The sequence below is a fragment of the Megachile rotundata genome, chromosome 7 (genome assembly GCF_050947335.1).
Source record: "Megachile rotundata isolate GNS110a chromosome 7, iyMegRotu1, whole genome shotgun sequence".
NCBI lineage: Eukaryota > Metazoa > Arthropoda > Insecta > Hymenoptera > Megachilidae > Megachile > Megachile rotundata.
In genome coordinates this window covers 16,893,174-16,908,726 of record NC_134989.1, presented here as the reverse complement: position 1 = coordinate 16,908,726, position 15,553 = coordinate 16,893,174, and the positions used below count along the sequence as shown (strand labels likewise).

Below are 15,553 nucleotides of genomic sequence, written 5' to 3'. Positions count from 1 at the left end.
ATCTCTTATCTCGTATCGTTGGTACGATGGTAGCGCTATTCGATACGCTTTCTACGTTTCTCTAATTACATAATTATCCGATCATATTGCGCATTGGACGCCGATGGCTTCCGAGTGTTAAATTTCTGTGCAAGGTATCCTCCGTCCCTTCGACGGTGCACAGTGGCAAGCTAACGCATGCTAATAAACTGATTTACGTCAGTGGCCGGTGATGCTGTTCTGGCGAATATACGCGATATAAGCACGCGTATACTAATTGCCAGATGCCGCGTTGGAGAAAACGGGTCTCGAGAGCGACGGTACCAATTACGAGTTTCCCAGCGTAACGCGGCTACGTGGCTCGCGGCGAGCGCCGCTGCCCTTTCGACTGACTGGCTGGTTGCTTTTACGGGAAACCTTTAACAAACGCTCGTCGAGAAACGGCTTTACGCAAAATGCTGTGCCGACTGGCGCAAGGGTCAAACGGTACCGGGTCTTCTATCTTGTGGCATCGAAAGCTGTGTCGTCTTCGCGGCGACGCGTCGCTCGCGCTATTAATTCGCGACGTATCCCTTCGGAGGAGGAGGTGGATGTCGGCAATCGGTTTCGATGACAGATCAATTAGGAACGCTCGCCCGTCCAGCATCGACGAACGTCAATCTCGAGAGATCGAGGCGTTTACGAGCGAGGAAACCCGCGTAGCTGGAGATTACGCAAGCGTTCGCCGCGTCAAACGCGAACATACTTTAATCCTTTCGATGCCTATTACAATGACGAAGTGCAGCGGAGAGAAACAGTTGTAATAAATAGTATAAAAGCGAGAAAGAATATGTTCGAATGGGAACCGTTACCTATTGATTAATATCTTTAAAACCAGGGACACACGGTTTACTGTTACGCGAGGACTAGTAGTAATATTTTCGTGTAAACCATTTGTTTATAATAAAAGCTTACCATATATTCCGAATCGTGAAAATTACGAGTTGACTCTTTGACGCGTTTACGTTATATGTCGATTCGTATCGGTATAACGCAAGCGCAATCGCTGTACATATGATTTCGACGTATACGTAACCGTATATGTTTTAAATATCTGGACACGCGATAAGCTCGAAACTACATAAATGGTCACTAATCGATGTAAATTACTACATGAAATCAATTTTGTTTTTCCCTTCCTATCGTTTGCTCGAATCGTCCACGCGTCGAGTTAATCGCGACGATCTATCAGTTAACATTGCTTATTTATTTCCATCGTAACTTTTAATTTTATTAGAGAGCCTTTTTCCGATTCCGGATACCGCGTCACCTTTCCGCTATTAAACGAGCAATTTACAAATTGATCGAACGCTTCTACTACAATAACTTATTCCTTTACAAAGCCGCTGCTCTATATTCGATCCACGATAGAAGAAGATTTCAGATATTAACGAACGACGACGTAAGCGATATGGGCATGCAAAAAGAATCGGATAAAGATTTCTTACCTTGAGAAAGCAGCGTCCAACCGGCATATCCTCCGGAACGGTGGCGTTGTACAGCGGCTTCTCGAAGATGGGTTCGTTGTCGTTGAGGTCGTGAACGGTGACGCGCACCGTCGCGCTGCTGCTGAGCGGTGGACGACCGGAATCGGTCGCCATGACCACCAGAATCGGCGCTGGATCGGCTTCGCAGTCCACGTGCGCGATCGTGCTAATCAATCCGGAGGTCTCATCGATCGCGAACCACGTGGAGTTCAAGAGTGAATACTTGATGGCGGAATTGGCACCCTCGTCGAGATCCGTGGCGGTCACTTTCAACACCGGTGTGCCAGGTTCCGAGGCTTCCAGAAGGTGAGCCTCGTACCTCTCCTGCGCGAATTTCGGCGCGTTGTCGTTCACGTCGGTCACCACCAAACGAAACGTTCGGACAGCCCTGAGCGGAGGTGTTCCCGCGTCGGTCGCCTCCACGGACAGATCGTAGACGGGTTTTTCTTCGCGATCGAGCGGTCGCTCCACCACCACCAGATAGATGATGTTGTCCCTGGTAGCCAAACCGAAGTGTCCCTCGCCGCCGGTCAGCGTGACCGTCGCGTTCGAGTATTCGGTTCTCGAGTCCGGATCGCTGACGGATATCCTGGCGACGAACTCGCCCGGTTGGGCACTCTCGCTGATCTTGGGCGTCGCATCGTCCGACAAAAAGATGACCGTGATCGCCGGCTGATTGTCGTTGACGTCCGTCACGCGTACCGAGAGGAACGCGCTCGCTTCGAGCGGCTGAGCGCCTCGATCCCGCGCCACTATCACCAGCTCGTGTCGTTCTTTCGACTCAAAGTCTAACGCCTTGTTCACGTATACCATACCGGTCTCCGGATCGATGCGAAACATCTCCTCGCGGTCCGATTGCCGACGATTGATCGAATACTCGATGCGTCCGTTGTCGCCGGCGTCGCTGTCCGTCGCGTTCACCGCGAGCACCGGCGTGCCGACGGTCGCGTTTTCCGGCACGCTGGCGACGTACCTGGTCTGGTTGAAGATCGGCGGATTGTCGTTCACGTCTTGTACCGTCACGTTGACGCGCAGCCGCGAACGCAGGGGCGGCGCTCCTCCGTCCAGCGCCTCTATCACCAGATGATACTCGGACCGAGCCTCGCGATCCAACGAGCCAGAATTTTGCAGATCCAGATAGAGAACGCCGTCTCGACCGCGGTGTTGGGACAACCGGAACGCGTCCCCGTGATTTCCGGACACGATCTCGTAGCGTTGCGTCGAGTACTGGCCGAGATCGGGGTCCTTGGCGGGCGGCAGAGCGCGTTTCGCGTCGCGAGGCGAATTCTCCGGGAACTCGACGTCCACGTGATCCACGGGGAAAGTTGGCGCGTTGTCGTTCTCGTCGAGCACCTTCACCACCACCTGAATGTTTTGCGGCAAAGCGACCAAACTGTAAGACGGCCTGGTCTCGCGGTCCAGCGGCACTTTGGTCTTGATCTCTCCCGTCGCATAGTCCACCGTCAAATCCGAGTCCACCGCCGAGCCGGAAACCGACACGATCAAGTAGGGTGGACTGTCCGCGTCGATGAAACCCACCCTCGTGCCTGGCCTCGCGTTCTCCGACACTTCCAAGTATCTCACCAGCTCGGACCACGTGCCCGGGGCGAGGCTCGCTCCGAGGACGAGGAACAGTAGCAGGTGCCGCATCCTGGACCCTCCGCCACCGCCGCCCTCCTCCTACCCAACCTCCGCCTCCTCCACCTTCTCCGTCTTGCGCTATTATCTCGATCTTTCCATCGTCGAACGTACGATTGTCAGAGGGCGCGAGAGCAAGCGACTTCTCCAAAAATTCCTCATGCGTCTTTCTCGAACAGCGCGACGACCCTTCCTTCTTCTTTCTCCCTTATCGAACACGAATCGTACGTTCGCGTTTCGTTCGACCCGACGTTCGTTATGATCCCGACGAAAGAGAGCGCGAGTACGCGATCAACCGGCACATTTATCACCCACTAGCAGCACCAGCACCAACCACAATCACGTACGATCCGTTCGTTTCTCCTCTCGCGATCACTCGCGCCACGCACGACGCAACGTTCTTACCGGTGACGGTGACCGAGCTAGTTTAACGAACGCGCCAGTTTACGGAGACCCTCGACGACTCGTGGAAATTCCTGCGGTGGACTCGTGAACCGACTCGACGCACCGTTCCACACTCCGTTCTCCGTCTTCCTTTCCTTCTTCGGCCTCTTCCTTCTTCCCTTCGTTTTCTCCTCTCCTTTCGTTCTAGCTACGCGTACGTGCCCGTTGCCTCTCTTTCCCTCTCCCTCTTTCTCCCTCTTTCCAACGCGCCGCGCTATCCACTGTCCTCTCCGTCGCTGAAATATCTTCGCCTCGAGATATCGTACATTCCTCGCGTTAGATTCGCCTCCGATAACTAGACGATCAACACGACCGGTCGCGAACCCGCCGCGATCGCCTCGCGTTTCGAACGCCCTTCATTTCTCGACTCTCGTCGATCTCGCTCCGAAAATCTACCCTCTTCCGTTCGACTCCTCGACCCTCCGATTTCCTTCGCGGTTCGCGCGTTTCGCCGCGGATCCAGTCTACGGTCTCGGATCGATCCTCTCGAAAAGCGATCGAGCCTGCAGGACCAGTCGCGGGCAGCGCGAGCCGAGTTATTCGCGTCGACGGAAGGAAATTCGCTTGGTCCCCGTGTTCCGAAACTGTCACGCGCCACACACGTACACGCGAGATAAAGAATAACGCGCGACGATCGACCCGCTTGCCCGACCTCGTCGATCAACCGCACAGAGAGCCGCGTGTACAGCCGACGACGAGTTTCGTCGCTTATCGCGTAGGACGCACGTTTGCTCCGAGTCGCGAGCAGTCTCCCGTTGCTCGCTCGCTATACACCTTTTCTCGCGATTCGCTGCTCGCTTCGATCGTCCGGAGCACACCGTGTTCGCTTGGACACCGATTACGCGATCGTGCGGAACGTTGTTCGTATTCGCGGCCGGTTTACGATCGACCGTAGCCTACTCTCGGGCCCAGAAAAAAAGAGTAACGGCGAGAAGCAAAGACGTAGCACGAGGTGTCGCGTTGTCGGGCCCAGCGTCCGTTCCGCGCGGCTTCGAGGTTAGGCATGCACTGACATGGCGGCACCTGCAAGGCCTACCCTTCCCCTGACTCGATGGACTCGGCCTGGCTCGGTCAGGGGGACCCGGCTGGACCCGAACGGCGGCCATCTTGGAGAGGGGAGCGGTAGTACAGGGGCCCGATATGCCGGGGCCTCGGCATTCAGCGCGCTTCGCGGCACCGAGCAGCTAGACTATACCAAACTCTCTCTGCTTGCTCGCTCGCTCGCGGCTCGCTTCCTTCCTTGCCTGCCCGAGCCTCTTTCTACGCTCCTCTCTCTGCCAGTTCTTCCTCTCCCTTCTGCTCTCTCCTTCTACCCGTCGGTAGATCCCGGTCTTCCGTCTTCGTTCGACTCGTTCGCCGCCTTCCTACCTACCTGAGCGCCCGGTATGCGAACAACCGACTTACCATCGGCGCTCATTCCGCGCTCGGCCCTACGAGCCTCTTCTACGCCCGTGCCAAAGGTCCTGGAATTTCGTGACGCGGACGAGAGAAAGATTCCGGATTGTTTGCGCGTTCGACGCAATTTTTCGCTTCTTGCGCCGAATTCGTTAAAATTTCGCCGAAGGACCATTCGATGTTTCCCGGTCGACCGGGCCGCTCCGCGCCGTACCGTGCTCCGCAAACGCGGTCGACCTGGACCGAGTTCGATCGAGTAGATCGCGTTTAAAGGTCGCAGAAATTTGCACGTTAACAGGAAGCGGCGCATTCATTTTGACGATCTGTTAACACGTCCCCTGGGAGGGCACGAGGCCGTTGTTGGTTGCATGATGCATGAGATACCTCGCGACGATACAGCGTCTCGAACTCTGCTTTCCGGAATAATTGCGTGCTTCGATAATATATTTCGCGGCGGTGCGCGCATAGATCACCAATGATTTACCGTCACCGCGCAGGTAGAACGTAAATGATAAATTCTTCGGTTAATAATTCCGTGCATCACCGATGACTCATGACGCGACAGGCGAGACCAAGAATCTAAAAGCGTGTCCATCTCGTCTAAAAAACGAACAAATTAACGAATTCCGCTCCTACGGGCACGCGCTGGAATTTCATATGCGCCAAGAATTCAGATTAGTGCACAGCCGCGTGCGCCATCGATACCGTGCGCGCGCGAGCCCCGTGCACTTCCTTCGCTCGCGATAGTCGGAAACGAGAAATCGTTTCGTCATCGACGATCAGCGGAAACGTTAACGCGAGCGCAACGAAATCGCGCCGAAACGAAAGGAAGAGATTCATCGGTTCCGTCGGCTCGCGACGCGTCTCCTGGGTCGAGGACCCTTGGACTCCTCTACCTGACTCTACGAGTAGGCAGATAAATCCGCCGCCTACTACCACTCGCTACGGACAATGCGCTCGAGACGGTGCATCATCGTTCGTATTGTTTGCTCAGGCATCGGCCACACGGTCCGATCTTTCGCAGGTGCTGGATACCGGGTGCCGGAAACGGATCCGATCACGAATCGCGTAACGCGTTCGTCCCGACCGACGACGTTATATCCTTTTAAACTCGTTGTTAGCTGGTAACAGTATATTTGAATGGTGCATACGAAACTTCGAGTTACTATCCCCTTACTTGTAAGATCCGACGCTGCAGAGATTATCGATCAGAAAACGTGACAGTCTAACGTTTCCGCTAAAAGTATCTTGTCACGTTAATTGCTCTGGAAAGTTACAATTTCCCGAAATCGTCCTGTTTTACAATTCGTCGTTCTCTACGATGTCACGCAACGCACAAAAGTACGCTCGAAACATCGGAGAGGAATAAATTTGCGTCTTTCGATCGCTTTTGTTCGAAGGATCGCGTACGTTGTCTCGAGTCGTTCTCGACTTCGAATCGCATGCCTCGCGTTGATCTGTGCCGGGCCGAAAGCAAGATATCGACGACAGACTCTTCTTCTTCTTCTTCTCCTCCTCCCCCTCCTCCTCCGTTCTCCTTCTTCTTTATAGTCAACATTTTTTTCTCGACCTTATTTCCTTCGCGATTGTCCTCCTAATTCTCTTCGACTCTCGCGATTCTTCCTTCTTCTTTCGCCTCCTCCCTCTTTCCAGCTCCTCTCGTTGCATCGATACTCTTCTTCTCGTTTTTTACGATTTGTACCCGTTTCGAGAGAAAGAGAGAAGCGCCGCAACAGAAGTGCCATTGTCACCGTTCAGAGACTGCTTCCCATTAAGGGACGTCCAAGATTTCTACGAAATCTTGTCGGCGTACACCAATTTCGGCACGGCATGGTGGCATGGCCGCTAGGGGAAAATTACAGAGTTCGAAAATAAAGGTAGAAAGAGGAAGAGAAGATAGGGTAGAAGAAGAAGAAAACGTGGAAAGAAGCAAAGTGGTCCGTGTGGAAAGAGCACGATGCAATAATCCGAGGTTTAGGAGAGGAAAGGACCGACAAAAGCTCTCGTCATTAAGCGAAATGATTGCCGGTCGCGAGGACCGCCTACGCCCTTCCAACTTGTTGTCAAGGACGAGTCGTTCGAAGATGAAAGGACTCGAACTTTTTCAAAAAGAATCGGATTCTTTCGAGTTCCGCTACTTCCGACATCGATACGCACCCCTAACGCGTCTTTCGCGACTGTGTCCTTCGTCGTCGAACCAAGATAACCTCAACGATATATAAAACTGTACAAATCTTACCATTTACGTAACTCGAGTTTAACATTGAATTAATGGGTACACGAAATATACCGAGAGAACAATCTAGGCAACTCCTGGCAGAAGCTCGAACGGCAAAGTGCAATTCGGAGACAGCTAGTATTCATTTAAACCTTTTCGTAACGTACACCCTCTTTGCCCGTGACAACACAATGGGAAAAAGAATTGCTCCTGTTCGCTGAAAAAATTCGTCTCGCGAGCAACGGTTGAGGAGAAGGAGAAAGAGAAGAAGAAAAAGAAAAAGTAGACAAAGAAGAAGTAACTACGTTTCTTACGAGCAAAGAAGCAACGATGGTACCAGCCAGACCGAGCGCGATCGAGTTACGAGTTTCGAATGTCCGCAGTAGTCGTGAGCGGCTCTAGAGTTTCGCGCTCGAGTTTCGTAAAAAACGTGATTTCGAGACGCGCAATGGAGAACTTGATAGATAATTTCGTTACGCGACCATCATCAACTTCCGTTCTCCTTCCTACATCCTAGGATACGCGAGACGTTTAATCGTGAGCGGTAGCCAATTTGGATGTATAAACTTTCGAGAGAGAGCACAGATCGTCGCGATAAAACGTGTACACGATTCGTAACAATACCGATCGCTATTTTAATCGGCGAGCCGCGTATTACCCGAATTTCGTAGCAACGACGTTTCTGCCTCTCTTCGTCCCATTAACTTTAGCGAGCCTTATGAACCGTAGAATATAATAGAGCGGCGAAAAAGGAAAGAACGAAAGAGAGGATGAGTAGAAGGAAAGAGGAGGCAAAAAGGGAAGAAAGCGAAGTATATATAAGAGATTTCGTCGAGGCGTAGTAGAGGGGCACTGAAAATTGGGAACTGGTGGGGGTGATGGAGACCAGCCGCATAATGACAGGGTGCCTCGCGCCAAGGCCCCGCTAACGAACCGGCCCACGGGACCCGAAAGGGTCCAGGCTAGGAGACGACACTGTATTATTTTACCATTTCGGGGGTCGGGGGCATCATCAGAAATCATCGCCGAATCCATATAATCAGTAGACGGTTACGTGCAGCCATGATTTTAAGAGCAGAAGGATCAAGACCGAGAGGGGTAAAAAGGACGAAGGGAAAGAGAGGATGAGGCCTAATAAGGCGAACGGTGGTAGGTACTTTAGTATCTTTCGTCCTCGTCCTCGTCCTCGTCCTCGTCATCGTCGTCACTGGTCCCGAAGATCTCTTCGACTTCTGAGTCCTTGATACGAACTTATAGTACTCGTTGCGGCCGCTAATGACACGGACCCGATAAAAAGTAAACCCCCTTCTCTTCCCACCTTTCTTTTCGACTCCCTCCAGCGCTATCTTGACGCGGTTGCACGAAAGGTAGGTTTTAAAACGTTCCAATGAGGTCGCATCCAACGAACGATTCTGGAGCACGATCACGGGAGAACGTTCGAAATTGCCGGTGAAAAAGAGCAGAAACATTTTCGTCGTTTTTGCGTATTAACCGCGCGTTATTACGAAACGCGGGACGAACGTCGGATGATTTCGAGAGAAACCAGTTAAATTCATAACCCTGACGACGGTTGTGCGCACGGTGAACTTTATGTCGAACGAATGCCGGACAAGACACCTCGTTAGTTTCAATTTGCGTGTCGAAAGATAGGCGGAAACGCTCGCCGGAGAATTTATCGCCAAAGCATCGGAACGATCGACCGTTTCGGTTAGAGTTAGACGAATTAAGATAAGAAGAGGGAAAAAGAAACGTCGGTTACTGCGTTCGTAGGGAAGTGCCGAGAACGTCAACGGCGAAATAATAAGGAGCAATATGCGAGTACACCGTGAAAGTTGATCGATAAAGATCTAAATGAAAGTTGCTGGTAGATATAAAACAGTTTGTTGTGTATACTGGGCCCACTTTGCGTAGGAACGACCGGTTTGTCACGAATCGAAAAAGAAACTTATCTATAGATCGATAGATCTGAGAATCTCTGTAAAACGGGAACGAAGATGGGTCGTAAAGAAGTTACAAGTACGTACAAAGTTTCGATAAAAACACGTTTCCTTGACCTGGTTTATGAAAGAAGTTAAATGCAAAATAAATGGTACAAGGATCGATAAATTTTTCTTCGAAATGTGTCTGGATGGGAAGAATTCAAAATACCTCCAACGGCAACAAATCATCCAAAAATCCCGTGGGAGTGTAGGAAAAAAAGGTGGGGATCCGATACGTAACCAGTATCGACACCGCGACACGCGTTATCTCGATAATTAGGGGCTTTCTCTGGACCGAAATATCGGTGTTGGAACCTCTCGAACTGGTCCCAGAATTCCATGGACCGTGTCAGCGGATCGACCGTGAGATAACGTATTGACAGACTGGCCGAACTCTTTCGTACGTCTTTTTCTAATCTATCTTCGATACACAACGACACCGATCGCCCTTAACTCGTGTCCCACTAAAACATCTTTTCCACTCTTTATCGAAATAAATCGACGATATCTGTGAGACTCGTTTATTGAGATTAATAGAGTAATCGCGTTTTTACTGCTGCGTTTATGAACGATTTTTCACGCCATATCCTCATGCGATTCTTCCTGTGTTCATCCTACTTACACGAATGTAAATATACGTTACAACAATGTGTTAATATAATTGCTCAATCGTTGAGATTACCTATTAATTGCTTCCTCTGTATAATATATAACGGAGGTGTCATTTATGGCTAGCCTACAGCGGTAAGACTCGACGAGAACACCTCGTTCTTGCCTCTAGCGTGTTCGCGCGAGACTTCTATTTTCATTTTCTTGACTTTTACGGATCATTTCAGTTAATTGGTACCGTTATACTTGTAAGATGTCCATAAAGTTTAGAAAAGAAAATAACTGTTGTGTTTGCTAATTACCTATTCGTTAAATGTATAAGACAAATTCACCGAATGCTCAAAAGTGCATTCCGAAGAAACGAGTGCGTAGCGTCATCTTCCGTCAGCCGTGCAAACAAGAATAATAGCTCGCACGGATAAGTAGTGCGTTGGAAAACACGAGAGATACAAAAGATTTCTATATATTTTTACATAAAATACATATTTAAATATATTAAAATTTGAGTAATAACCTATTATCTTAGCATTTACGGTTTTAAAGGAATAACAGGCCAATACTGAGGTTTTGCTTTATCTTTGTGTCTATCCACAGTAGTCTGAAGAGCAGTTTCCATTGCTAATATAGTAGGACTAGCTTCTCCGTACAATAATTTTGCACTCTTGTTTCTTGCCTGTACCCAAGCAGCACCTCCTTGAATATTTTCACTCTTATCTTCTGACTCTTCATTACTAAATGACTCAGACTCCCGCTTCTTCTGTAATTCTATTTTGTGCCTCATGCTTTGCTCTAAAAAGTTCATCATATCTTCGTTCACATGAAATTCTAGATTTTCATTTTCTTCTGCTAACATTGATCCTTGCTCCTCTGCTGCATCTTGCTTCTTTGGTAAACGAGAAGAACACTGCTGAGCATGTTCATTCACTAATGACCTTAATTTGTCTCTTAACACTTGATTTTCATATTCTAAAGCGGTGCAACGTGTTCTCCACCATGTTACACTGTGCCTAAAAATAATATTAGTCATTCAAACACGTTACAAAATTTATAAACTATGTATTATTGTAACCAGAGTTTACCAAAATTCAAACATTAAGTCTGAAAACAACCATGTAACTAACCTTCTTTGCCACTCTTGAGCAGCTGTATAATTTTCCCAAAAAGAATTAGCATGCATTGTGTTTGTAACGAATCTCTGTTTAGCAACAAAAGTATTAGTACGTTCCAAAAGAGATCTTCGATGTTTCGCAGCCTTAACCTCTAACTTAATTTGTTCACGACGTCGTCTCTCGAGGTATCTTCGCCTTCTCCGACTTCTATTACGTTTTATACCAACGAATTCCATACCTTATATCTATTTTGTATAATAAATAAAAGGTTTACGTTCAAATGAACACCATTGTTTACGCTTTTTATGTTCTTACGGGAAACTGCGATAGATGGAACACCGAACGCAAAATATAAACATAAACCATGATCGCGCGCATGAAGAAAAAAATTTATTTTTTTTTATTCCGTGAGAGCTGTATCTAAAGGAATGATGTGTATCAAAGATTAATTAGGTAATTTTTATTAGAAATATACAGTACTATCGTGAGGCTTTATACAAATCTGGAAAAAGATATTCAAACTTAGGTGAAAATAACAAACGCATAAACACCAGTTGAATTCAAAATATGCTGTGAATAGTTTCTGCACATGATTAAGAATTTGTGTACATTAAAAGTATCGTTAAGACAAAGAACATACATACATATATGTATGAAACTACTCCTTACTTATTTACTAAATAATATGCGCATGGTCTATAATCTCTCTGTAATTACAATAAATTTTATAAATATCTCAAAATTCAACGCTACTAACAAATTTTTGCTGTAACTTTGTAAATTCGACGTAATATTTGACATTTATGCAGCAAAATTTCAGGTTCAGCGATCGACGCGTTCAATCGGAATAATACATTTCGTACATTTCTTTTTACAACGCATTTCAGACAACGATACAGTTCGTTAAGAATCACTAAGACATGACTGAGTTATTTCCACAAACAATACATATGTTCTCTCCAAAAACAGGACTATGAACATTAACTTTTAAAAGTATAAATTTTGCAGAATTGACTGTGGTGCACAACACGTTCTTCAAATTATGATGAACGATCGATCCTGGTCTCACATGTACGATAAATTTAACCCGCGTTCAAACGACACTTCATTATTTCCAAATTTAACGTTATCACTTTCTGTACTATTTCTTCTTGGGCTACCGTTGACTCCATCAACTTCGTCAGTGTCTTGACCAGAGGCTTCGCCGTTTTCGGTATCATTAGTTACCAACGTTTTATTTAAAGGTTCTAGTCCAATTACTGCGCGAACGTTATCAGGTAATTGGTCCGCTACAGCCATTAACTGATGATAAATACCCTCTGCTTTAGATAATGTCCAGGGTAACTCGATATGGAGTGAAAGATCGTTTATATGCTGCAACGAATAGCATATGTTAATAAAGAAGAAGTTACTTTCCAACTGTACAATCTTGTGTAGTTACCTTTAGTATTTCTGTGAATCCGTAACGATTATCCATGAGTACATTTCTTTCTGTATCTAAGATGGCTGCGCATAATAGTAAATGGAAATTTTTACACGGTAAATCCGTCCATAATATTTCCCACAATTTCATTATATCTATCGCGTTGAATTCTCGTTTGAACAATACTAGAAGCCAACGGAAGCAGAAGAACATATTTCCAGAATCGTGTTTATTCAAATAATGTGCTAATTGTGGATCCGTAGTACTCAAGAGAGTATACAATTGGCATAATTGGGCTTTCATTCCAGCTTGATCAATCTCGAAATTGGTACACTGTTTTGTATATAATAATTGTTCATACATATATTACAGAATATCATATTTAAAAACTTAAAGCGTATAAACTTACAACTTTATCCATGAACCCAACAAAGCACCAAAATGCATCAACTTCGTTTTCCATTAAGCACAATATAGGACTAAGAAGATCGCTCATACCTTGAACGTATCCTAGATCGAAATTGTACATCACGTATGTCATAAGAATATCGTATAATTGTGCTAAATGTGGGTTATTATCGCCCGAGTAGTATGGGTGTGTTCTATCTGTCCTGTTCACATCTTTCTCTGAAATATTTATATCATATATCAGCCGTGTATTTTACATGCACCACTTTACTTCAACATTGTGATGCGTTACCTATCAAACTTTTCCGATCTCGGTAATCGGAAAAATTATTTTGTTGCGTGACAGTCATAGATCTCCATTGTAACTTCATCATGAAATATTCGTCAGTCTTCTTTTTTTTAAGTTCTAACCTTTCAATGTGAGTAGAATCCCATGGGTAGTAATTTAATAAGAATTTCCATACCTCGAAACGTAACGACGGGGCAACTCCCTATGATATTTTATTTTGTTTCACGCAATTGTAAATTTGTAATCATATCAAATATAAGATATTACGCATACCCCACGAAATATAACTTCTTTTACTTCCTGAGGATTTACAATTCTTCCCTCAGGATCCTTATATTTGTTCCATTGTTCTTGCGACAATGGTGAACCTCTCGGACAAGGCGGTCGCGGAGGTAACGTTACTCCTAGTCCATGACCTATTACTTCATATTCTTCCCCAGAACCAACAGATACTGGTGGATGAGGAACATCAATTGTAAGGGAACTATTTAGCAGATCTGCAACTGCTTCTTCAACTGGACGCTTAACTGGTTCTTTGTATACTATAATTTAAAGTTAACAAATTGTTTATTAGCTGTTGGATATCAGATAAATTATATACTAGATTTATCTAAAGATCTTTTTATACACTTACACCAAATATCTGCCAGTTTACTAAATGCTTCTAACGTTGTTTCATATGGACGGTTATGTAAATTTTTCACAAACTTCCAAACATAATCTGAAGTATTTTCTTGGAACAAATCTAATTCAGCAAATGACTTACTGAGAACAGACTGAACTTCATCCACAACAATATACAAATTTCTGTTTGCACGAGACTTTACAAATTTAATAAAACCTTTTAAAGAATTTACAAAACTTTCTGCATTAGATAATTGAAAAAAGGCAACATAGGTGGTACCATCCTTCTGCATGAATATAAGTTGTTGTCCTCCATGGTTAACACGAAACGAATTCAAGTCTGAGAATAAAATTCTGACGATTCTTGTACGACCAAGAGAATCTGGTCCTTCTGAGGAAGTATGAGTACGCCTAGTATGAGTATCTACCAAAGACCATTCAGGATCTTGATCTTGATTTTCTGATACTACAGAATCCTCTATAGGTTTCCATTCTATGCATTTGCCAAAACTCTGTAATTGTAAAAAAATTGTTACATACCATATATAATAAGATTTTATTTCGTATAAAGTTTGCTTACGTATTCAACGATATTTAAAGTGCCTAAACTGTGAACCTCGTCCTCCCTTGTATTTGCACTTCGAAGTACCACTCCGGTATGAATGCACAGATCCTGGTTAACGTAAAGCCAGATAAATAAATCTTTATAACGCATATGAGATTCAAAGAAATACATAATTATGTACATATAATATGAACAGCATTGTAAGTTATAAAATTAAACTGGAAGGAAGCTCCGATGAAGAGTTACAATATGAATGACAAGCGCATAACCTTACTAGGAATGTTATTATTAGATATCACGGGTACAATCAGTCTATTCATATACATGATAACAACAATGTATACATAATTTGAAGAAAAAGTGAATGACACTTATGAATTTACGTATTTACACGAAAGCTGACAGGTCTTGTTGACATTCCCTAAGTATTGCATGTGGCTCAATGTTTACATCATTCTCAAAATTGACAGAGCATGACATTCGAAGTGGAAGACATTACGATAAGGAAAATCGTACTTGCACGAACGTCAGTTGTTCATGAATGGTTCTCACCTTTCCCTGTTCAGTCGGCTCAAACATTTCGAATATATTTTTGCGTAAATCAGTGCTTCGATCGAATTACGGCCGATTTCGTCGCATCCCTTCTACTGTCTTGTGCAAGTTTACCTTCGTTCTTTCTTTCTTTCTCTCTCTATTTTAATGTCTTTACTCGCTTGTGCAATCATGTATCTACGTGCTGCTGCTTACGAGTATAGCTGTCTCCCTCTGGTACTATTTTCATTGCAATAAACAAAACAAATATTTTTCTTCTGCTTTCCATATATCTTCGAATCTCGAAAATCGTAAAACATTTCGTATTTGTTCAAATAAGACTTGATGCGACTTGCAAATTCTCAACCAACATAAACCTCGCCCGATACTGCGTATGAGTAAGCGTTTAATCGCGACCTCTGTCACGAAACTCGCTCTTTCACTCTTTCGTTCGCTCATTCATTCCAATGTTATGCACTCGTACGAACAACACGAAGTCGGCAACAAGTTGAAAGTCACCTCAAAAAAACGAATTTTTAAAATACTATACAACGAAATGTTAAAATATGAACAATCCATCGAATACGAATAAAATTAAACTTGCAAAAATAAAAAGTTTCTACGATATCATTTGCAAAACAATTCTATACATGTGATAATAACTCTAGATTGCCTTGGGAACACCTGTAAAGTTATCTTTAATGTATGGTAGTGCATATGTATCGTTTCACGCGACGGTAATATTGTCTATTCAGCATACTTTTGAGTACGAAGCTTGGGGACATTATTCGCATTGTCAGTTAGTTCGAGCCAAGT

General features: G+C 45.3%; 3 protein-coding genes across 6 annotated transcripts in view; all 3 read right to left on the bottom strand.

Annotated features, from left to right (window-relative positions):
- Positions 1-4,650, bottom strand: part of ds (dachsous cadherin-related 1) — a 209,956-nt gene extending 205,306 nt beyond the window's left edge. The window contains exon 1 of the mRNA XM_076533993.1: positions 1,467-4,650. Coding sequence (XP_076390108.1) covers positions 1,467-3,155 — 1,689 coding nt within the window. The 5' untranslated portion in view covers positions 3,156-4,650. The remainder of the gene's footprint in view (positions 1-1,466) is intronic.
- A 5,585-nt stretch (positions 4,651-10,235) lies between these two features.
- LOC100882600 (uncharacterized) lies at positions 10,236-11,262 on the bottom strand. Its single transcript, XM_003706112.3, has 2 exons — positions 10,910-11,262; positions 10,236-10,795 (listed from the first exon to the last, which is right to left on the bottom strand). The coding sequence occupies exons 1-2, from the start codon at positions 11,131-11,133 to the stop codon at positions 10,318-10,320; spliced, it is 702 nt and encodes a 233-aa protein (XP_003706160.1). The 5' UTR covers positions 11,134-11,262; the 3' UTR covers positions 10,236-10,317.
- An 80-nt stretch (positions 11,263-11,342) lies between these two features.
- Tbc1d15-17 (TBC1 domain family member 15/17) lies at positions 11,343-15,252 on the bottom strand. 4 transcript variants are annotated; one of them, XM_003706111.3, is made up of 8 exons: positions 14,759-15,252; positions 14,222-14,314; positions 13,652-14,153; positions 13,291-13,559; positions 13,021-13,219; positions 12,730-12,947; positions 12,339-12,653; positions 11,343-12,271 (listed from the first exon to the last, which is right to left on the bottom strand). In XM_003706111.3, the coding sequence occupies exons 1-8, from the start codon at positions 14,783-14,785 to the stop codon at positions 11,963-11,965; spliced, it is 1,932 nt and encodes a 643-aa protein (XP_003706159.1). In that variant the 5' UTR covers positions 14,786-15,252; the 3' UTR covers positions 11,343-11,962. The 4 variants fall into 4 exon arrangements, with proteins under 4 accessions (XP_003706159.1, XP_012147454.1, XP_012147453.1 ...); XM_012292064.2 differs by lacking the exon at positions 14,759-15,252 and adding an exon at positions 14,598-14,752; XM_012292063.2 differs by lacking the exon at positions 14,759-15,252 and adding an exon at positions 14,590-14,748.
- Positions 15,253-15,553: the final 301 nt, after the last annotated feature.